Source organism: Peromyscus eremicus, chromosome 11, assembly GCF_949786415.1.
Source record: "Peromyscus eremicus chromosome 11, PerEre_H2_v1, whole genome shotgun sequence".
Lineage (NCBI taxonomy): Eukaryota > Metazoa > Chordata > Mammalia > Rodentia > Cricetidae > Peromyscus > Peromyscus eremicus.
Window position 1 is genome coordinate 26,455,347 of NC_081427.1, and position 24,379 is coordinate 26,479,725.

At 39.3% G+C, this 24,379-nt stretch overlaps 1 protein-coding gene across 1 annotated transcript in view; it reads right to left on the minus strand.

The window, feature by feature from the left end:
* The window catches only part of Adamts12 (ADAM metallopeptidase with thrombospondin type 1 motif 12), a 120,984-nt gene that overhangs the window by 83,504 nt on the left and 13,101 nt on the right, over positions 1 to 24,379 (minus strand). Inside the window, exons 4-9 of the mRNA XM_059276743.1 lie at positions 20,109 to 20,252; positions 18,756 to 18,900; positions 17,776 to 17,868; positions 16,819 to 16,964; positions 11,692 to 11,861; positions 4,466 to 4,599 (exon numbers count right to left, since the gene is read on the minus strand). Of these exons, the coding sequence (XP_059132726.1) occupies positions 4,466 to 4,599; positions 11,692 to 11,861; positions 16,819 to 16,964; positions 17,776 to 17,868; positions 18,756 to 18,900; positions 20,109 to 20,252 (832 nt within the window). The remainder of the gene's footprint in view (positions 1 to 4,465; positions 4,600 to 11,691; positions 11,862 to 16,818; positions 16,965 to 17,775; positions 17,869 to 18,755; positions 18,901 to 20,108; positions 20,253 to 24,379) is intronic.

Consider the following 24,379-nt stretch of genomic DNA (forward strand, 5'->3'; position numbering starts at 1 on the left):
TCATACTGAAGCTCTTATGTCACCTTTCACCTTAGCTCTTCGTTAGCTCACAACTGCTGTAAATGTAGAGCTCAAACCCTTAGAGTGGGGTCCATGACCCCCCCACCACACCCATGGCTGTTCCTCCAGGCTCGCCGCAAAGTCTCTCCCTGGTGCATCTCACACTGCATCCAACACTCTCTCCCAAGGTTAATTTACACTTTCCCTCAAGACACTCTCAGGGGACACCCTACAGGACTTTCCTCCTCCTGTCAGTGGGAAAGGCATCCTCAGATCACCTGAGTTGACACTGACAGAAGTTTCCAGAACAATCTTTCTGGTTCTTTGCTACAGTCTCCAGCCACACTGTAACCACCTGTTCCTGAATGGCTGACCTGATCCATGTTCCCAGAGCTTGAATTTGAACCCAGACAGCTTGATGGCAGAGCTAGTTTTGAAATGGTGGTTTGTTGTTTCCTGCTAAGGAAGAATCAAGGGCTTACTTTTTGTATCTGAAACTTAGTCTTTAGCTAATTCAGAGACTATAGCAATGGAATAAGGAGACTAATAATGCTAGAAAATTCCTACAACCTAGATCTTGGGAGGATACGCACCTAGACTATTATGTATATTTTATTTGACATAAGTTTTTGAGCTTAAAAACTTACTGTGGATCTATAGAAAGTAGGCAGCTATAGCTCCTGAAAAAGACCTTAACTGACATCTAGAAAGAGGAGAAAGCCAACTGAAAGAAATTCTATTATGTCCATTTGATTGATTTCAGTAGAGACAACCAGGACTCCTCATATTTTGCTCAAAACACCGGTTTTCATATGCAAAATAAAATGGTATCTTTATACATGCAAATTTACTCAGGTCTAAAAGTCAATTTTAGCATTACCTTTCTGGTGACTGCAGTTCTCAGCCCTGACTGCATAATCAAGTTGGGAGCTTTTAAAATATCAGTGTCTCTGTCATGAGATTCTGACTTAACCAGTTTGAGATAAAGCCCCGAAATCAGTAAGTTTTAAAAGCTGTCTTGATGCATCTAAAATGTAGCCAGGACATCTACATTAGCCAGAATTCCTTCTTTAGAGAAAGTTGGAGTTGTTTGGTCCTGAAATATCTAAACTGACTTAATCCAAAATACATGTTTGGGGGCTCTTTGTAGCTGCCTGAAAACTAAATTTAAATGAAAATTTTGGTTGAATGCTTTTAAAGTTGAAGTCTAACATGACTTGTTATTAGCTCACTGGAACCTGGAAATCGCTATCTTGCCTCCTATGTTTTTGTCTCTATTCAGGTAAAGACAAAAGAAATTTCAAGATGGAAAATATACCATCCTATGATACTAAACATTTATGCAATAGTTTTTCATTCTGCTCAGTTGAAAAAACATTGTTGTAACTTTTTACAAAGTAAAATTCATTGAGTTTATTGTGTATATCAGTGCATCTTTTAACAGTTTAGGGAATATGATCTCATAAAAATATTTGGCAGTCCATATTAAGTAGATATATTAAAATCCTAATTTAAAAAATAACATTTTTATTTATTGTTTGAAAAGTCCATACATGCATACAATGTACTATCCTCATTTTTATCATCCATTCATTGTCCTTTAAATACCGAGGCTGTTCTCATTTTCTTGCTATTGTGAATAGAGCAATAATGAACATCAATGATCAATTACCTCTATTAGGATGGGGAGTCCTTTTGGCATATGCCCTAGAGTTGTATGGCTGGATCATGTGGTAGATCTACTCCTACCTTTTTGACGGCCCTGACCTCTACATTGATTTCCAGAGGGGATGTATCAGTTTGCATCCCCACCAACAGTGAGTAAGTATCCCCTTTTACCATACCTATGCCAGGCAGTCAGCATTTATCATCACTGTATTTTACTTTTATTTGTTTGCTTGTTCACGTGTTTTTGCTCTTAGACCTGATTGGAATAAGATAAAATATCAAAATGGTTTTCATTTGTATTTTTCTGATAGCTAAAGATGTTGACATTTTAAAAATGATTCTCGGTCTTTTGTGTTTCATCCTTTGAGAACTCTCTGAAGGGTAGCTCATTTACACAATGGAATATTATCAAACTGCCAAGGAAAACACAATTATGAAAATTTCTGGTAAAGGATGGAACTGGAAATACTCATTATGAGTAGCACATACTCAGAAAGGCAAACATTGCTTGGTTTCCTCTCATTTATGGAGGTTAGTTTTGAATCTTTGGACATGTATATTCCATTTGGAACCCCCACAGAAGCCATGAGAGGTGGATTTCAAAAGAAGGGAAATAGAAGACAGAATGCAGTGGTGTGAAGGGCTGAAGTGTGCTAATGAACAGAAAAGGTTAAATGGGTGGATAAAAGGAAGGGTAAAGTGGGGGATACGGGAAGCAATAACTATCATCAAAGACATTTTGAATAAATCACACGGAAACTACTACTATAGATGTATGTATACATATATACAAAGAGTTAAAGGGAAGTTACCCTATAATGGGGCAACAATGCCACTACTAGTTACCAGAGGCCAACAAATAAAAGGCCAAGTACCAGGAAAGGCTTATCTCTTGTAGAGCTGTTGACCAGTAAATTCCCACAGATCCTGCAAACCTTACAAACTATTGCTAATTATCTTGATACCCTCAAGAATTTGAGGGTAAGATCATATGGCTAAAGATACTGCGTAGTTGGATCAGAACATGGAGAAATAAAGCTGGCACTCACCTACAAGCTTCATCCCTACTGGCTAGCTTTCATAGTGTTGAAAAGAGCTATCAGACCACTGGAGGAGAAGAGTGATCATCAGTCTTAGCCATATGTGAACCCTATGAGCTCTAACTGGCCTGAAAAAGTGGGGCCCTGGGGCAATAGTGGCATGAATGTCATGGAAGCAACCAGCCACATTCTGATTGGATGGGAGGCCTGCTCTACAGGCTGAAACTCAGACCTGTCACTGTTATCAGAGTCAAGAATCTGTGGCTAGACAGGTCCGAGGTCCTAGGGGGAGAACCTGCTACTATTACTCTATTAAATGGCCACAGTACTAAATGGATTCCTAATTATATTATACCCAGATATTAGTGTATCTCTCAACCCTCACCAGAGAAGCTTCTTTTTAAAGTAGATAATAATTAATAGAAACGCTCACACAGCTGGTTAGCATGCAGAGCATAAGAGACTTCAGGGTGCTTAGCCCTACATGGGACATCAATATCATACTGTCTCCTCCCAAGGCTCAGGAATCACTGGAGAAGAGGGGGCAGAAAGATTGTAAGGGCAAGAGGCAGCAAATGACACAAGGGGACAGTGTTTTCCAGACACAGCAAAGCAGTTGCACCCATGATCTGGCAGCAGTTGTGGTAGCATACATAAGACCCGCACAAGCTCAAGCCAGACGGAAATCTCATCATGGAGCTATTAGCAACTGATAGCTGATAGATGAAGGAGAATCAAATTTCCTGAATGGTGTGGCCTCTGGCAGGCTGACCCTACTTTAGAGGCATGCCACAGATTCAAGAGTACAAAGGCAACAGAAACTATACTTAATGGGAAAAAAAAGAGATACAAAGTTAGGTGGGTAGGGAATTGGGAGTTGGATTTAGGAGGAAGGTGAATATGAATAGTATACATTGCATGAAATTTTCAAATAAATAATAAAAATGAGAAAAAATAGTATTCCAATTTTATGGCAGAAAGCTGAGTCTTACAGAAATATGTCCAAGATGATACAGCTGGTAAATGATGGTGTGGAATGATTTTCTAGTCTTGAGCATGAGGACTAAAGCATTGTTTTATTAACAGTACATTAGGTGTCACGGGACCATTTTCCTTTAACTAACTAAAAGTTCCTTCTCTTTAGATAGATTTATGCCTGGGCTTTGAATCACAAGACTTATCCCTCCATTCTTTGAAAAATTAAACACAAGTGACAAGAAATAGTTTTAATGGCTTTACTCTTCACAGCATTAACAAATCAGGTCTAAACGGGTAAAGCTTGAGTTGATTAATAGGGTGAGTCTAGAAAATACTTAAAATCAACAGCCTATGTTATTACTACCTATTATGTTCTTTCCTTCTGAGACATTCAGGCTGACAATGGAGAAACTTTATAGAAAACATTATTAGGATGAGTTTTTTTTCAAATTTAATATTCTTGAAATAGTCTAGGCTGCCTTTTCCTATAATGTGCCTTTAATTGGGCTCTTCAGTTTGACTCTGCTTGATGTCTAAAATAATATCATTGTGACCATTAGCAAATCAAAAAATAAAATATCATCTGGAAAGACTACTCAGAACAAACTGTGGCTTTAATGAGTATCGAGAGGTCTTATCTTCTTGTGTATCTGACCATTTATTAATGAAGAAATCAGATATATGTAAATGCCATAAAGGAATAAGCCACAACATCTGACTTCATAAATTCAAAAACCACCATTTTGTAAAGTTGTAGATTAAAGAAACATACCCAATACCTTACATATGCCATTAATACAGACATTTCTGCTGCTGCCGCCTTCAAAGCATGGGGTACCATCGATGACGGCCTCCAGCATTTTCTCAGAAAACTGTCCATCTATGGGTCTGCAGTACAGCTCACAAGGATGTGCTGAAGTGAGGAAAAGGTAAATCCCTGTGAGTTAACTCTGAAGCTCAGACCCTTCCCCAAGATTCCTGTGTCCCCATGACCTACAAGTACCATTTAAGAACCCATCTTTTGCCTTTCCAAGACTCTTGCTAAAATGTAGGCATTTTTCATCTTTTTGTCAGCAAAACATTATAATTAATTACATTTGTGAGATTGGTTGAAAATACTATTATGCCCTTTGTTGTAAATGAAGAGACTTTTCAATCCTACACTGAACTATGTACCTAAAAATAAGAAAGCCTGGGACATTAGTGTTAACCTAGAAAATCAATAATAATAGGTAATAAATACAGTATCAAGACAAGTGTGACACCTGCTCTCTGTAGTAAGGCAAGCCAAGTTTTAGGGGGGAGGCAGTCCCTTCCCATGGCACCAACGTCAGCACCGCCATCTTAACACACACCCTAATGAGTAGTCATATTTCTCCCAACCCCAAGAAGTGCTTAGATACAAATTGACAACTACATAGAGGCAAAGGATATGAGATTTTGCAAATTGGAACTGAACCTAATTATCACCGGAGCCCATCCCTTTACCCTGGGTCCCACTTGGAAGTCATTCTTAGGGTCAGTTTTTCACTGCCTTGGGAACAAAGACAGAAACAATGATAAAACACACCTACCTGTATCTGTACATGTGCTACTTGGATAATATGAAAGGTAGTATTTTTCTTTTAAATGATATAGTTTGAGTGTGGTATTTTATTGCAGAGCTAGAAATTGAATTTAATGCCTCCCACATGCTAGGCAAGCACTCTACCATGAAGCTATACCCCAAGCCTACACTTCTTTAGGTGAGAACTTGAGAATGTCTTCTTCAGAAATCCCCATAGGAAGCTCTCTTAGATCTGTGTGCTATGGGCAGAGCTGGTGGCCTCTTGATGCTGAGACCAGCCTTATCCTACGTGGATAAACATCAGATGCAAAACTAAGGTGTCCAGCACTATGTTGATTTAAGGATGTGATGATCCATGTGACAAAAATAAAAGTGTAAAACTCAAGCAAGCATAGCCAAGAGCAAAGAGTCTGAACATTAAATACTAAGTCCTCTGGACAAACTGGAGACAGAGGTCAGATACATCAGTATAAAGCTTAAAGTAAGGTATATGTAAATGAAGAACACCAAATGATTTCATAGCTGCCTGAGAAGATGGACAGAGTTGGAATATGTCAAGGAGATTATTCTACAAAGGGCCATGGACAGGATCTTAAAATGGAGGGTAAAACATAAACTGGGATTACTGTCAATTTCCTTTCACGGCAGTGAGATTAACACTGTCACTGACCAAACTGGAGTAGAAGCACATGGGGCAGCCACCTGGGAATAATTATGCTTTCCCAGGGATGAGAACATTCATTCATATGTTCAATCTAGGGAACCAATCCCTGTGACATTGATTTGAGTTTGAGAAATCAGACTCATGATTTTGTATTTGGACACATGCAGAAAAGGAAACCATTCCTCAATAATTGCAGAGATTGCATTTAAAAGTTACATACTGCCAGGTATGCTGGTACACATCTTTAACTCCAGCACCCAGGAAGCAGAAGTAGAGGGATCTCTGTGAGTATGAGGCCAGCCTAGTCTACATAATGAATTCTAGGACAGCCAAGGCTGTATGGTAAGACTCTATTGCAAACAAAATAAAATGCCTATTTACTTCAAAGCTTCTGGGATGAGTCAGGGCGTGAAGCAGAATGCAAGGTTTAAGGAGGCACTTGATCTTATAGTCATATAACTGTGTTGTTATAGTGAATAACCCTCCATCCATGTTAAGTACTACATATACCAAGTTCCTGAGTGGTGAAGTCCCCATGCTTTTATAGGTTTGTGGGTCTGCAATATGTGACATCCTTCCTGAAAGATAAAACTACCCAAAGAGATTTTTTGTTAGTTTTGTTTATACAGTAAATTAAAAGAAATTTGACTTGCTGAAATTAGCAGGTAATGCTTTACTAAACATTATTTCTAGACTTTGTTTTGATTTATACAGGTTATCTCCTTTCACAACTCCTGTGAAGTTAGTAATTTTATTACCTACATCAAGATTTAGAAATTGTAGGTTTAAGAGAGGTAAATCCCATGGTCTTCCAGTATGAATGGCAAAGCTAATCAACCAGATTGTTTGAGTTCGGGATCCGAAGTACTACTTCAATATGTCCTTTAAAAGTCTTTTAATTCCACATAAACATCTTTGATGAGATACTTAATGGGTCCAGTTTTTTGTACCATTATACAAATTCGGTAACACACCAATTGGATTCCATTTTAATTTAATATACATTATCTTATGGTGCATATATAGGGAGAAAGTATTAGATGCTGAAATAATTTCTACAGAGAACAGATGAAAAGAGTTTCAGTTCACGAAAATCTAATATTATCATGAGAAAATGACTTAATCTTTCTGTGCTTCAGCAGTATGTCAAACACTTGGCTCTATGCTAAATATAAAGAATAAGTGCTCAGCAAATGATGGTCATCATTTCTATATCCTCATCATTAGCTTAAGGAGTTCTAAAGTTCATTAAAATAGCATTGGCATTTTATGAGTTTCATTCCAATTTTTTCAAGTAGTTAAGAGACTTGTAACGGCTGCTCAGTTCTCATTACAAACAAACAAACAAACAAATGAACACAAAATCTCTCTGCAGATTATTCATTATTAATCAACCTTGCTTTAAGTTTATACTTTGTTTTCATATTTTCTAAATAACTGGCAGCTTGCCCATTTAGCATAAGGAATATAGATCTTGTTCAGAGAGAAAGTATCTCCAGACTTTCTTTTACTGTAACTGTGGACCTCATTCAAGGATATCCTGTTTGTGTCTTAATTACAGAGGTCCTCCTGTTGACAGTTCTGTGGCTGTGGGTTTGTGGTGTCCTCAACAGCCATGTTCTTAGGGACATTCAGGTCAAGTGTATGTTGATCAGCTATTGCCAGCCAGGAGAGGCTGGGAAGGAATATAAGCTCAATAAGATGCAGAAAGAAGTTCAGAACTGGGAAGTCTCCTTCACTTGGCACTGGAGTTTGAGCTACTGTGACCCAAATTTTATTCCCAGCGCAAAGTTTTCCGAGTTTCATCTGCACAGAGAAGGCCCTTTGAAGGATAGCGTTGTAAACATGAAAGCATTAACCTCTTCCAGAGTGGTTACTATTAAACATTACTATTACAAAAGATTTCTAATTCATCTTTATCAACTAAATGCTATGGCATTATCAATATTGTTAGTGAAAATATTCTGTATAGATCAACACAGAATGTCATTTTAGTCATGAGACATTATTAACTCAGGCTGTCATTAAAAATAAGCATTATCCTTAGTGAGAGAAGTCAAGAACATTCATGCAGCAATGGAATGCTTTTCCAAAGAGAAATGCATATATCAACTAAGTTGAATTTCTGTAATGGAATGCTATACAATTAACTGAGAGGAATACATGAACTTTCATTCCATGATCTATACTTAGTGACTCAAGAAAGTTTCAGAATCAACAAGAACAATCTATTCTTGTGAAAACAAAAAAAAAATGTGCTATTGACAATAATTGCTTTCTGAGAATAGATTAAGTGTGATGATATAATGAGAATGCATTTTTCTTTCATTTGATTGGAAGTGTTTACAGTTTATAAAACACATATATTTCTGTCCTTAACAATGTTGTAGCTATGAAACAATAGAACTTGAATACTCTCCTTTATTTCATGATAATCACAACATATCTCCATGATGAGAAGTCCTTATTCCAAAACTTCCCTCCATTCTATTTTCCCAGTATAGGATACACCTTTTAGTGTTAGACCATACAAATATATATGAAGTATGCTGCACATACAAAACACAAATATCTGTTGAATGTAAGTGTGTGGTTTGTGAAGCCTCTAAAATACCCATAGATATTTGTGGCAAGAATAATAACAGGCAGCATGTAGAACAACCACTGTTTTTTTAATTGGTCTTTAAAATTAGCATATATTATATAACACTATGGCATTTTCAAACAAAGTGTGTCTTAGTAGATTTCCCTCTCCCTTCATCTCCACTACCCTCTTACTCCTGCTGTTCCCTCATTATAACTCCCCACTCCAGTCTCCTTCCCACTTCCACTAGACCTACTGCTTTTATCCTTTCAGAGTTTATCAATGCTTTAGACCAGAGAGAACCCTGGTTGAAGAAGACAATGCAAATGGAAGGTTTAGTGCTCCTTGAACAGTTAGGAATGCTGAGTCAAAAGTTATGTGTGTCCCTGTCCCACTTCTCTAGCTTCTCTCTCATGGTACTTTGAGGGGAGTCTATAGATATCATTATCCTGTCACATGGGACTCTAAGTAGGGTAGCAATGGATGGTCTTCATTCTCAGGGGTCATGTGTATCAGAGATTCACTGACCCAGATGTCAGCCATAGAATCTAAAACCTCTAGTACTAATTTATTGTCTCCCATTTATTCACCTGCTTTGCTGCATCCTTTGTCTCAGTCAGGTGATGTTTTCCCTCTAGATCTCAATAGCATCTGTAATTTGGCTAAGTGAAAGCACTAAAATCAATTTACAGGTGAACTCTTGGCCCCATATTGTCTGATTCACCTTACCAATAAGGTTGTGTGACTGAATGAGCCAAAGTTTGCACTTTCAGTTCTGCAGAAATAGGACCACTTAATACTCATCAGCAATGACCCTAAAAGTGATCGTTAGGTACAAAAAATTGCAAAAACTAAATAAAACTTGTTTTCAATAGATGAATCTTACCCTCCTACTGTGTGATTCATCTCCTCTCCCCAAAAAGCTCATGTAACTGAATGTAATTATTCAAACAAAGGTTGCATTTTTGATCCTGCTAAAACAGAATGGCTCAACCTTTGGGGTTAATAATCTTAAGAAGTAATCATTAGAAGTAGAAATATCAAACTTAAAATGAAGAATAAAAATATGTAAGATGAGGATGAAAAGTTTGGATGCATTTTATGTGGCTTGGGAGAAACAGCAGCTACTCAGACGGGTGGGTGGGTCACAAGGGCTGTGGGGAAACAGGAGGCGAGAGAGCTGATGCTTTTAATCACAGATAAGCAGTTAGCTCAGCCACCAGCACATTCAGTTCCAGTGGAAAACTGCAAACCAGTCACTCTAAAGCATACAAAGGCTTTGCCTACTCTTACTGCCCTCATTTATTTAGTACCTATAGCCATACTAAGCAAAAACAGGTACATGATAATTATAAACCAATGAAAAGCCAAATTGAATCAACCCTTTTATTCCGAGTCAAGCTATTTGAGCCACCAGCAATTGCTGTGGGATGGTCTGAATATCAAATTGCTCTGATTGGTGAATAAATAAAACACTGATTGGCCAGTGGCCAGGCAGGAAGTATAGGCGGGACTAACAGAGAGAAGAACTGAGAGAACAGGAAGGCAGACGGAGACACTGCCAGCTGCCACCATGACAAGCAGCATGTGAAGATGCTGGTAAGCCATGAGCCATGTGGCAAGGTATAGATTTATAGAAATGGGTTAATTTAAGATATAAGAACAGTTAGCAAGAAGCCTGCCACGGCCATACAGTTTGTAAATAATATAAGTCTCTATGTTTACTTGGTTTGGTCTGAGCGGCTGTGGGACTGGCAGATGACAGAGATTTGTCCTGAATGTGGGCCAGGCAGGAAAACTCTAGCTACAAGCAATCAATATAGTCAAGTCCAATTCTGAACTCGGGGAGGGGCTGGGATACAAACAGAATACCTACGACACCAGTGGAGCTGTTTGAGTATGTTAGGCCTACAAAGCTACTCATTCAGCCCATACATTCAGTGACCCCAACTGTTTCAGCAAAACACACAATATGCAGAACATAGACACAGATGGCACTGACTAAGTGTACCTTCATCATTACTTATTTTGGGAGTCCATGTGAGTGTACACATTGGTTTTCCTATAAGCAAATGTTTCAGTTGCACCAATAACCAATTGTCTCACTCTCACAAAGCAAGAACTGGGGACAAGAAAAAATGATAGCTATCAAGATGTTTTGGAGACTCACAGTGGGCAAATCTTGGTAGAGTTTTTCTTTCCAGACTATGGACTAGAATTGTTCTAGAAGCCAAGTGGCAGATTCTTGCATCATCTCAACACATTGGAATTTCAAGAATCTAATAATCAGAGGAAAATTAGATTAGCTGTTCTTTTTACTCCCTTGCCTATCCCTTGCTTTATTCCTTGTTCAAATAACAATGATTAGCATAGGTGAAGGATCACTGACTTCACGTTCAGGAGAGAATGTAGAATTATATCTGACAGTGTGGCCAAAGCCATAGTTACATTCTTCAGTTATGTCTCCATCCCTTGACATGCATCCTTAGAGCTTTGGTTTATTTTCTAATCTTCTTCTTCCTTTTGTTTTTTGTTTTTGTTTTTCGAGATAGGATTTCTCTGTGTAGTTTTGGTGCCTGTCCTGGATTTTGCTCTGTAGACCAGGCTGGCCTTGAGCTCACAGAGATCTGCCTGGCTCTGCCTCCCAAGTGCTGGGATTAAAGGTGTGTGCTAACTTTCTAACCTTCTTATGCTGTGTTTCACATATGAAATGTTGACCTCAGGCCCAGTATTAAATTCTGATTAAGGCATTCTTACTATCTTGACTTTTTTGAGCTGTTCTCCTCTATATGGAATGACTGTTTTGAATGCCTTACTTTGTCTTTCCTTCACAGAAAGACCTATTATACATAAACCCATCAGCTACATTGAAATTATTCCCACCCCATCTGTTCTGAATATCTACTGAAATCACATTTGGTTCCATGGGACCATCAACAAGCAATGTGTAACTAAATCCCTGAGTGTCCCATTTATTGAAAGCGAGGCACTATGTTTGAAGTACATCACTTTTATCTCCTACAGAGAAACACTGGACATATTCAGCCTTCAACATTTAGAAGTCATATTGAGTCAGTCAGTATAACTGTTTTCTACAGTTGAGATCCCCTGATGGTACACTTCTCTCTGTTGACCTTTGCAGGGCTTCTGAGAAGCTCTAGGTCTAAGATTCATGTTGAAGGCCCCTTACCTGCATTAAACACTGGGAACCAGCGATAGAATTCATTTTTGTAGGGAACAGTGTCAAATTCACTGCACTGCATCTGCCGGAAAGTCGGGGTGTCTGAGCGGCAGGGGTGGACATTGCATAAGCGATAGCGTTTTCTTTCTCCGGTGCAGTATTTCCCTCCAAACTTTGGTCTGCAGAGGAAACAGATAGACTGTTCTTTGAGTTTCATGAGAAGCCAACAATTTCCTTTATAACTATTCCTTGTCAAACCATGCCTGTTTCTGTCCTAAAGAAAGAGATAAAAACCTTCCAATTACATACTGTTTGGAGGTGTATGTTTCGCACCAGCCTTTCAGTCCTAAGGTTCTTGTTTTTAAATTATATATATGTATATGTATATATGTATGTATATATACACATATATGCCTAATTTAATTATATATGCCTGCTTTAATATATAGATATATAGATATATAGATATAGATATAGATATAGATATAGATATACATATCCAACTGTAAAATCCTCAGGAAAAAATATATGACCAAAACAGAAACATCATTTTCCTTTCAACATCTCTTCTTTCTCTGATTCTTTCTTAGCAATAACAATGGCCAGATTACGGAATCATTCATATGTGGCCAATCTTGGACCTGGCTACCAGTTGTTTGCATTTATTTATTTGTTTGTTTGTTTGTTTTTGAGAGCAGATCTCATTATGTACTCCTGACTGGCCTGAAACTTGCCAGGTAGACCAGGCTGGCTTTGATCTCACAGAGATCTGTCTTCACCTCCAGAGTGCTAAAATCAAAGGCATTCACTGGGCATGCTTGGCACATGCCTTTAATCTCAGCACTTGGAAGGCAGAGGCAGGTGGATCTCTTTGAGTTTGAGGCTAGCCTGGTCTATAAAAAGTGAGTTTCAGAGCAGCCAGGATTGTTACATAGAGAAACCTTGTCTTAAAAAAACAAAACAAACAAACAACAACAACAACAACCAAGGCATTCACCACCATGTCCAGCCTACAGAGCTGTATTTTTATATGTGTTTTCTCTTCCCCAGTTATTTAAGCTACCAGACCAGTCTGACTGTTGCTCCAGTCCTTCATTCCTGTGTTCCCTTTGTCCATTGAAAACAAATACAGTCCACGGTGCACAATGTTGTCTGTATACTATTAGATTATCTTGAGTTTATTAGTTTCTTGCTTAAGGATGTTTAGTGTCACTCAGCAGCTGGAAATCATGTCAGTCAAGTCTCAGATCCTGAGACTGGCACTCTGGGCTTTTGTGGTCCTGTCTTAACTGACTCTCTCCATCTTACTTTGCATAGTCTCCTTTATATACTTCTCCCTATGTCCTAGTGTTTCTCTGTACCTCTGCTGGACTTCCTTCCTCTTGAGCTTTCACATGTCTATATGCTGTCTATTCTTTGAGGACCAAATAAATGCTCCCTCCATCATAAATCCTTCCTGGACTCCAACCACAAGTGATCTCTTTCTCATTTTAAAAGACACTCTTTGTTCTAACTGTACTTACTGGATTTTTCCTGAGGATAGTCCTTTAACGACACTATTCAAGTTCTAATTCCTCTATGTAGTGCAGTAAGCACAGCGACATCTTAACTATTCAATAAAGAAGTAAATTAATCTTATTTCTAGAACACATTTGCCACATTTTATTTCCTTTGTAACTCACGTGAGAACCCCTCAGTCAGTATCATGTATAAGGGGAGAAGATGGTGTATCAATTCTGCTCTCAGAGAAGCAGAGAGCAGCTGTATATCCTTTGATAGCTCCCAGGTGACTTATTTCACCTTCTTACCTGTACCTTGCTGTACCCCGGAGAGATACAGTGACCATCACTGTAGTGTAACATAATGGGGCCAAAGACTGGAGCTCAAATCAGGTTAACTTTCTAGCAGTCAGATGAATCTAAACAAGCTATCTTAATTCTCTGAGTCTCAGTTGTTTTTTACTATGAAATGAGCATGCTGATCTTTATTCTACAAAGATATTAAAGGTCTGATGAGACAATGCACATAAACATTTAATAGAGTAGTAGTTAGTACATGCTAAGTATTGACAACACAATACACTCTTTTAGAGATCGTGAATACAAACCAACATGGAAATACAATACTGTTCTCAACACCATGCTGTGAGGAAGACAGAATTAGTATATAGTCAACACAAGTCCTGTGTTCCCTTGAAATTTACAATATTGTGAAAAACATTAAAATAAATTGTGGTCCTGAGCCTAGCCTCTAATGGCTGAGCCATCTCTCTAGCCCTTAATAAACTTACGTAAGAAGTGAGGAATTTTAACACAATAAGTAAGTATGCCTGACACTGAGTAGAACAAAGCTTTGGATAGGAGAGAGCACTAAGTGGAAGTGAGGTTGGCTAGAAAGAGTTCTTGGAAGGGAGAGACCTAGAGAACAGTCTCAGAGAAAAGGCCGATTTGTGAGCAGGAGAGATGCTAGTACATGCTGGAAGCCAGAAGTGTGTTTTCCCAGATGACAGCGGTAAAGCCAAGGTTTGGACCATGTGTTATGATCTACAGCCTGAGTTCTTATCCATGGCTATCTCAGCCAATATGCAGCCCTGAGATAATTCTACAAGTCTAGTCATGTTCTTGTTCTCTTTGACATTCATCAGAATTACTCTACTCCCTTCTCATCTTTCTTAGTGTGACTTCAGCTTAGGGCAGCTCACCTAGCAGGCTTTTCATTCATTTCTTCCTTGTAGGAGGTACTAAGAATTGTCATTAACTTCTGAGGTCATGCTAGTATCCATTCAATAACAGAGACTCTGTGACTTGGCACCTGTCCATCATATTTCCATTTGACAAATATTACCAAGAGCCTCTTATGAGCCAAACTCTGCCAGCATCCCTGTGGTTGGTCTCACTTGACCACTCTCAAAGATAAGGTCAGTACCCAGAGAAAAATAATTTTTTAGACAATTGTGTATTAATAGTGATCAAAGAAAGCTATAGTCTTCCAGCATAAGTGGGTATAGCTGGCTCATACACTAATCTGACTATGTCACTGGAATCACAGAGATCTTTATACAACTTGTTCCCTGTTGTGAAATATTGTTTTAACTAAGTATAGATGTGTTAGCATTTGTTTATGCTGCAGAATATTACCTTAACTGTGTAAAAGTGTGTTACATTGTGTTACATTTGTTTAGGTTACATTTGTTTAATGATGTGAGGATGTGTATATAATTATGTAAAGATGTGTTGCATTTGTTTCACCTTGCCTGCAAAAGGCACCTGATTGGTCTAATAAAAAGCTGAATGGCTAATAGCTAGGCAGGAGAAGAGTAGATGGGGCTGGCAGGCAGAAAGAATAAATAGGAGGAGAAATCTAAGAGCAAGAATAAAAGAGAAGAATGAGAGAAGAGAACAAGGGAGAAAGAGAGAAATACACCCAGGGCAAGAAGCCAGGCAGCCACCAGTCAGTCAGACATAAGAAGCAGTGAAAGTAAGACATACATAAGGAAAGTAAAGTAAAAAGCCCTGAGGCAAAAGGTAGATAAAGAGAAACAGGTTAATTTAAGTTAAAAGAGCTAACCAGAAACAAGCCTAAGCTAGGCCGAGCATTTATAACTAATAAGTCTCTGTGTCATGAGTTGGGAGCTGGGTGGTGGCCCAAAAGAAAGAAGCCTGCTACAGTTCCCATTGACAGTGATCTCAATAAAATCGGGAAAACGAGTTATGATATCAGATGTTATCACTTAACCAATGAGACTGAGAAATTGCAGACTTGGAGATGGGCTTTAGGATACCTTATCCTCTAACACTAAACTAGGGAATCATTCTTCAATTCCTCAGCCACACCTTGCCTTCTCTGAAGACCAATATGTTACTGAACATCTTCCCAAGTTTAGGGAGTGATGGCTGAATACACACCACAAGTCTCAGAGAAAATTGTCTATATTTTCTATCTTTAAAAGCACATTTCTGGCCAAACTAAGTATTTTCTCTAAAAATAAAGTACTATATAAGAAAGTCCTGCTGTTGAATTTTTGAAGTAATACAGTTTTATTGAGGGACAAAATTTTAAAACAATTATATCATCATTCCTTAAGCAAATCCTTACATTTGTAAGTGGTGACCCCATAAGTACCACTTTTTTGTAATTGATTATATAATAGGTAATATATTAAGCTACAGATATTAAAATCTAATTCTCAGAAAAACATACTTTATATATAGCAAATAGTGTGCATATATAACACATGTACATATAGTATATATATATAGTACTATGTTTATTAAGCAAAGGAGAGGATTAAAATTTGGAACTTAGATACTGAGAGGCCTTGTAATCACTTTTATCACTTGCTTTTAAAAAACATGGCTCTTATTCTTCAAAGCAAAGGCAAGTCTAGGAAAAAAGAAGTGTATTCTAGTTTCCACTTCTAAGAAGTATCAAATGCATCCTTAAAAACTGTATACTTAGAAACTTGTATGTGAGGAAGTAATGAAATCAAGAATGCAATTTATTTAAGAGCATGACAATTTAAACTTAACTCACACACATGTAACATTATAAGCTTATTATATGAAAATACTGAATTAAAAAATAGAATTGTGAAATCCTTTACAGGCCATTATGTAATCCTAAGATTCATAAAAATATGTTGCTAGAATCTTAATATTGATAATTAACTTCAGAAATGTACATGACCATTTTACTACTTATATGAGGGATGAATACTTTTATGTAATTGTACGTTCATTGTGATTGAAACCCACTTATAATCATATCAACAAAACTGAGTTTAATGAATCTACTTCTTACTGATAGAGTGTAGTTATCTGGAAAGATCTAATTGCATTAGCTCTCAGAGGCTTCTGCATAGCTAGAATGTTTAAACGAAATTTTCTTACACATTTAAAATGGCTTTGTTTCATCCAAATGATGGAATAAGCTTACTTGTCCATTCAGACTCCAATGCCAAGTAAAAACATATTGAAACAGAAGTCCTTTTTTCACCCCGTGTGAATCGTCTGGGTCTTTTGGCCTTTGGGAATTGATCTAATTTCTCTCAGACACCTTCAAGCATGGTGTCCTGCCATTCGAGAATAGTGTCCCAGCACGTACAGAGAAAGGAAAGTAAACCATGCCAGGCCTTACTCGGGGTTGTTGCAGAGCCTCTCTGCACTCTGAGCTCCCGCCCCACAGGTCCTGGAGCAGTGGGACCAGGGTGACCAGCGTCCCCAGCCTCCAGGGATGCTCTCTGGTTTCTTCCCCACTGTGATACACTTTCCAGCCATACACCACTGCAAAGAGATAATGACAGAGGGAACACATGTCAGGAAGATTCCATAGAAAGCAGGGCCAAAGGCTTTCTTAGTCTGAACCCAGTTCTTTCCAAGCCAGACTTCCTAGAATAATACATCAGGGGCTGCACTGAAAAGGGCTCACATACTTCCTCATTAAGTTCAGTTTCTAGTATCAGTTTTATACTATATCTATAAACTCAATGATAGATGGTGCCAAACTCAAGCTATATAAAGATACCCACTAAACTCCTAAGTCACAGACCCAAAATAACCCAACAGGCTTAGTGGGTCACCATCCCCTCAGGCAGTCTGGAGGAGATCTAATGTCTGTGAGTTGTGGCTGTAAGACTTTTCTACTTAAGAAAGTGGGCAGAACTTTAAGACATTTAGTAATGCCAGACAGAAAGAAGGAAGATTATAAAGGACCCCAACCTGATGTTTATGAAAAGAAGAAGCCACTCACCTATGCCTTCCAGTCTTCCATATTTGAGGGAGAAATGTCAAAAATGAAAGTTGATTAGCAAGCTCCAAAAAGACCAGAAACTCCATAGAAGTTTATCAGGGGAAGATGGGGCTAATGCTCTGCAGGTAAAGTATAGAGCTGTGCTCAGCCCTTTCTCACAGACCACCTGGTCCCAGCAAAGGTTTGAAAGAGCAGCAGAGGTGGAATCATTTCCTGTGTCTGGTCTGACTGTGTGAGCGACACTGGGTGCTCATCACACCCTCCAGGGCCTTCTTCCCGCCTCTAACCAAGAACTCCAGGCCAAGTGCCCTCCCACCTTTCTTCCTCAGGCAAAGGACACATCACCTTCTTCTCACCACAGCGTGTCCCGTCTGCAGCAGCATCCAGCTTCGAGCGACAGAAGCCTTTTACAGAGCACCACAGTGTCTGGCAGATATTCTGGAAAACAAATGTGAGATTGCACTCTGTTGCGCTTTCAAACCCTGCACGGAGATATATTCTGTAAGAAAAACCTAGTAACTTAGAAGATAAGAAACTAACAAGTACCAAGAATTGACAAATAGTATTACATGTATCTATCTATATTCTGTGATATATATATATATATATATATATATATATATATATATATATATATATATATATATATATTAGGGTACGCTGGGTCCAAATTATAAAAAAAGTGACACAAGGACTTGGGATTGTTTCCAAAGGTTAGTCATGACTCTAAGAATAGAATAGAAGCGTGGTTAGATTTGTGTTTTTAAAATAATGGGAACAGCATTTTGAATAGTAGCCAGAGGGTTGGTAGTCACGATATCAAGAGAAGAGCAGCAGAATTGAGACAGCAACGGTGATGAAGAAGGCAAGACTGAGATGTTAATTATTTAAGAGCACAACGCCAAGACTTGAAAATAACGGAGAAGAAGAGTGACTGGGGATGAGTCTAATTCCTACACTGTGATCTCAGGATGTCTTCAATAAAAGGGAAATTTAGAAAAGGGGCAATTGTAAAGAGTAAGTTAACAGCTATAGAATTCATAGGTGTTAAACGCTTGAACTCTGTAAGTCACCACGGAACTGCCTCCAAGTTGCATAGGATTCTGTGTTCCACAGAACTCCAAGAAAGTTGGGTCTGAGAATGTCAGTGATCCCAATTGTATGATTCTAATTTGCATAAATATGAACATATTTAAAAAGCTTTCATTTCTGGGCCTGGGCCTGGGCCTGCAGTTTCAAAGCTTTTTCTTGTGCTTCCTTCAGCATGGTGCAGATCTCAAACCCTGCACAGACCCACCAGAGGCACCAAGAAACCCAGCACTTACTTCCACTTCCTGGCAAAACGTAGCATTGGGGCCATATTGGAGCTGGCACTGGTGATGAACGTCATAAATCACCCCTGGAGCAATGACGTTGGACTTCAAGCCTTTCTTTTTGGGGATATCATCAAGACAGAATCCCCTGCCTCGGCTGCAAACAAGTCAGCAAAATACCAGAGCAGTTGCTTATGACTCTTTCTAGTCATCCAATAGACATTTTCATCATAACAATTTATTCTTTGTCTTTCCTGACAGCCTTATTCTTGTAAGCAAGAGAACCCTATGGGCCTTTGAAGAAAGTTGATAAAAGGAAATGCAAATCATATCCAACAGAATACATTTCGTTGTGATCTAGGAAATACAAATTGTGAGTGTCCTAGTTAGGTTTCTATTGCTGTGATAAAGACTATGACCAAAAGCAACTTGGGAAGAAAGGGCTTATTATATTCTCTTCTTGCTCCCCCTTCTCTTACTCTTCCTCCTCCTCCTCCTTCAAAAAATTTTCTCTCATACATTATATCCTGACTGGAGTTTTCCCTCCTAGTCCCTCCAGCAACCTGACCTCTCCCCCAGATCCACTCCTCCTCCTTTTCCCTTCCAAAAACAGAGCAGGACTCTGTATGGGTCTGAGCTAGGTCTTCTGTGTATGTTATGGTTATGTAGCTTGGTGTTCTTGTAAAGCTTATTGCTTCTTCTACTTCTGGGTACCATTCTGTCTATGGGGGAAGCAAAGGTAGAAACCTGGAGGCAGGAGTCGAAGCGGAAGTCATGGAGGAGTGCTTGTTACTGGCTTGCTCCTTATGCCTTGCTCAGCCTGCTTTCTCATACAACACAGGACCACTAGCCCACTCCCATCCATCAGTAATCAAGACAATGCACACAGACTTGCCGAAAGGCAATCTGATGGGAGCATTTTTTCTCAACGGAGGTTTTCCTTCCCACCTAACTCTAGTAGTGTGTGTCAAGGTAACAAAGACAAAACAAAAGGTAGGTAGGTGGGGAAATAGACAATCGTGATTTTGTTTTTAACAGGTTTGATTGAACATTTCTGACCTATCAGTCTGTCAGTATCAATAACTTAATCTAATACACACACACACACACACACACACACACACACACACACACACACACTGGGCGGTATCAACCAGGGAGAAGCAGGTTGCTGCTCACTTGCCTGTGGACAGGGGGCATAGTCAGCAAGCAGGTGGGGCATCTACTCCTGTGCTGCCACCATGATACTGGGACCGGAACATGAAACCAAGTCTTTCCCAGGCATTAACTCCACTGTGGAAAACTCATTACAACGTCTGACTTAGAGACCCACGTGAGGCCACCATGAAAGGTAACTGCACTTACTCCAGGAAGCGAGTGATGTACTCTTTGCTGCACTTTGACCATGTCAGTGGAGTGGGATCATACTGAATTTGCTGGGACATGATGTATGGGTGCCTGCCCACAGGCTCACAGTCATTTTCTTTTCCATCATGCTGGATGCCAAAGCTGACACAAAACACAGGAACAGAAAGCAGACAGGCATTAAACAAGAGAAATTCACAGGTTCACCAAAGTGATTAAAACCCACAGGAAGCCACTTTTGCTCCAAAGGAGCTGTTTATGAAGTGAGACTTTGAAGTTGGAAGGACATAGCTAATTTTGGACTCAGAAATTCAGGGAAGATTGGTGACATGCCCCTAACCTCAGCTACATAACTGTGGGAGACATATGGAGAATTAAAAGCAAACCTCTGTTTGGCAGAAAGCCGAGCTCGCCCAGCCTGCCTCCCTGTATTCTGAAGTGAGGAGGGCAAAGCAAGCCCCAGTACACCAGCTTGCTCTGCTGAAGCAACCCTGGTATAAACAAATCCAGTCTTCCTTTCCACTTTCATTCAAGAGGAGCAGGAAAGCAGCCTGAAGGAGACTTTGGCAGAGGCACGGGCATCAGCAAATGGATTTCTTTATTCCCTTCTAACAGGTCTCCATGTCAACCTGGCAGGGAGACCTCACAGCTCAGTGGTTGAGAGGTTCAGAGGTTATGAAGATAGACAATCTGGATTGAATTTGAGCTCTGCAGTTTGATGACATTTCAGCTACTGCAACTTGCCTCATTTTTTTTTCTCTTCTAGAAAATGGGTAGTCACCACAGTGCTAGGAAGAGATCGGAATGAAGAAAGATTTGAAAGCCACTTAGCAAGGCCTGGTCTATAAGAAGAGCTTCATGAGCAACAGAAATTTAAGCTTTAAAAATAATTTCCCTGCGTCTGGGAAGATGACTCAGTAAATCAAACTCAGTAAACTCAAGCATGAAGACATGAGTTCTATCGCCCAGAATCCACATAAAAAGACAGCATCTATGGTTCCAGTGCTGGAAAAGATTATTGGTGCTTACTGGCTAACCAGCCTAACCTGCTTGGTGAGTTCAAGACCAGTGAGAGATCCTGTCTCAAAAAACAAAATGATATGTGCACATACACATATGTACACACACAAATAATAACTTTCCAGCTTAATTTCCTTCTTTTAGAGAATAATTGTACAGGTCAAAAGACATACATCTTGTGGAGGCAAATGTGGTCTTCAATAGAGATCTTTGTACTTTGAATTCATTTGTTTTTCTGGCCCCTGGTCTTCCACTGTTATGGCAGACCAGGAAGGCAACCCTGGAGGACCATGAATATAAAACTCACAAAGGAACCACAGAATTAGTCCATAAAGCTTTCACACCTATTTACAAAGACAATGATAGAGTAGAAATCTCCTACACAGGCTTCCCCAGGCTGCTGCCCAGCAGTCCCACCCAGCTCATGAAGTGGTTGCTGCACCATGTCATGTATTTAGTAGCTAGGAAAAGTCCTACACTGGGAGCCGGTCTCAAAAGAAATTCACAAAGAAGATATTTTTGAGACAGGGTCTTATGATGCTCAGGTTGACCTCTCACTTGCTATATAGCTGAAAATGCCCTTGAACTTGTGATCCATGTACCTCCACCTCCTAGGTGTTGGAATTCCAGGTATGTGTCACCATACTTGGTTCATAAAGTACTAGGGTCAAACTCCAGGCTTCATGCATGCCAGTCAAGCATTCTACCAATGAGCAACACCCCCAGTCCCAAAACGACGATCTTTTTAGTAGAGGGTATTCTAATACACACAGCTGTGTGCTTAAGGTTTACTTTTTTGTATTTTCTTAGTACTGAGGACTGAATCTAGATTCTTGCACTTGCTAGGAGAGCACTCAACCACTGAACTACATCTTAAGGCTTTTGTCTTTTGAAACAGAATCTTGTTGCGGGCCAGTTTAACTGGAAAACATGATCCACTTGCTTCTTCTCCCTTGAGATAATCAGTATGCACCATTATACTCCTAGTTATTGGTCATTCTGCACTTTAAATATAGAAGTTCACCAAGATCTCATTTTAGTTTTCCTACATCTTTTTAGTGCATTATAGAATTTTCTCTTGAGCTCTATTCTTGTTTTACAAAAGAAAAGAGGTGCTATGAAACAAATGTGCTGTCTGTCTACTATCCCCAAGCTGGTGAAGTAGTCATATGGGAGCAGTATGGTGATATTTTATTTGTATTAAAACGTTATTTGTAAGCCGGGCGGTGGTGGCGCACGCCTTTAATCCCAGCACTCGGGAGGCAGAGCCAGGTGGATCTCTGTGAGTTCAAGGCCAGCCTGGGCTACCAAGTGAGTTCCAGGAAAGGCGCAAAGCTACACAGAGAAACCCTGTCTCGAAACCCCCCCCCAAAAAAAAAAAAAAACCAAAAAAAAACGTTATTTGTATGTTAATAAATAAAGTTGCCTGGGGGTCAGAGCTATTAGCAAGCCATAGGAAAGCCAGGCAGTGGTGGCGTATGCTTGTAATCCCAGCACTTGGTAGGCAGAGCTAGGTAAGGCTCTGTGTGTTCAGGGATACAACCAGCATGGAGACACATGCCTTTAATCTCAATACCAACCATAGAAGACCTGGAAGTCTATACAGACAGGCAGTGACAAGGCGGTCATGTGGTTGGGTTTTCAACCAATGAGAAGGCAGAACCCAAAGTCTATATAAAGACTTTAACACAGGAAGTAGCTATCTTTCAGAGAGGTAGGACCACCGCAGGAGGAAGGGTAAGGTTTTAGCTTTTAGCTCTGACCTCTTGGCTTTCTTCTTTGCATTGGTTCTGTGTTTCTTATTTAATAAGAAGGTTGGTTACATCTACAGAGCAGTGAGTCAGTAACAGCGAGGGATGAGAACACATGGGGCCAGAGCAGTAGAGGGTTTATCTCCAAGGAGATATCTTCTGTCCTTTGGGATAGAATCCAAAAAGTAGTTTGAAAGAGGCATCCTATACTTCTGGAACAATCCCCAGGGTGGCTAGGCTAGCCTCTTATCTGGGTCTTCATTGTTTCAATTCCTTTAAAGTGGGTTTACTAAACTATAGGCCGAAGTAACAGCTTAAGTATTTTGGTCTCAGGAGTACTTTGTGGGGTGTATCTACTCTTTACCTCATATTGTTTATTCATTTGATGGTACAGTGGAACTTGCAGAGAGCAAGAGTCATGAAAGTGGGAATACAAACTTTTCCAAGTCTTTCAGAAAACACCAGGTTTGAACATACAGAGAGAAAAGCTCTATAAATGAAGTAGATCACAATCAGGAAGCTGAGGTGATGATATTGAGCCAATATACATACTCAACATAACCATGGTGTTTTCATTACTAAGAACAAAATATTTTTACGCATTTTAATTTAAACATACATATCCAAGTTTCCAATATTGCACCTATATATAGGAGAGAACATTTAACATTTCTCTTTATTGTTGCCGTAGGCCCTAGGGGAGAACCCAATACTATTATTCTGCTAAATGAACATGGTATTAGCTGCAACCTATGTTTCTTATCTTTGTATCCATAAATTAATGCACCTTTCAACTCTCATCAAGGAAGCTTCCTTTTGCAATAGATGGAATGGCAATTAGTACACAAACCCACAATGAGTCAATGTACAGAGAATAAAAGACTATGGTGTACTCAGCCTAAAATGGAACATCTGTATCACATCCTCTCCTTCTGAAAGCTAAGTGACCACTGCAGAAGAGGGAATGGAAAGATGAGAAGGGCCAGAAGTAGTGGATGTTTGCAGTGAAACATTATTTGTTAGACATGACAGGGCCGTTTTACACATGAACACTCGACAAGACCTGTGCAACAAAAAGCCAGCAAAAATCTTTGCACAGATTGGGGGAACAGGGGTCATGAAGTCATACATGTATCTGAGAAGCAGAAGATGTGAAATGTCCATTCATATATTTCACCCATTTTCTTTTCTTTCTTTTATAAGTAATACATGTAATTTTATTCTGAGTCTTTACAGCCATCAGACTGTCTAGACAACGTGCTTTGACTCAGTGAATGAATGACCTTGGGGCAGGCAGACAATTTGTTACTTTTTTAATTGCTATTTTATTTTTCTTTCATTTTGAAGTAGTAGATTTCCATATGGCATCTTTCCATCTACTGGGTTTTGGTTAACCCCACCCCGACTCCATCCCTGTCTCCTCTTTACCTGCATCTTGCTGTTCTGCACCCTGAAACATTTCTTCCTTCCTATTACCCTTTCACTTCCAATCATATTTTT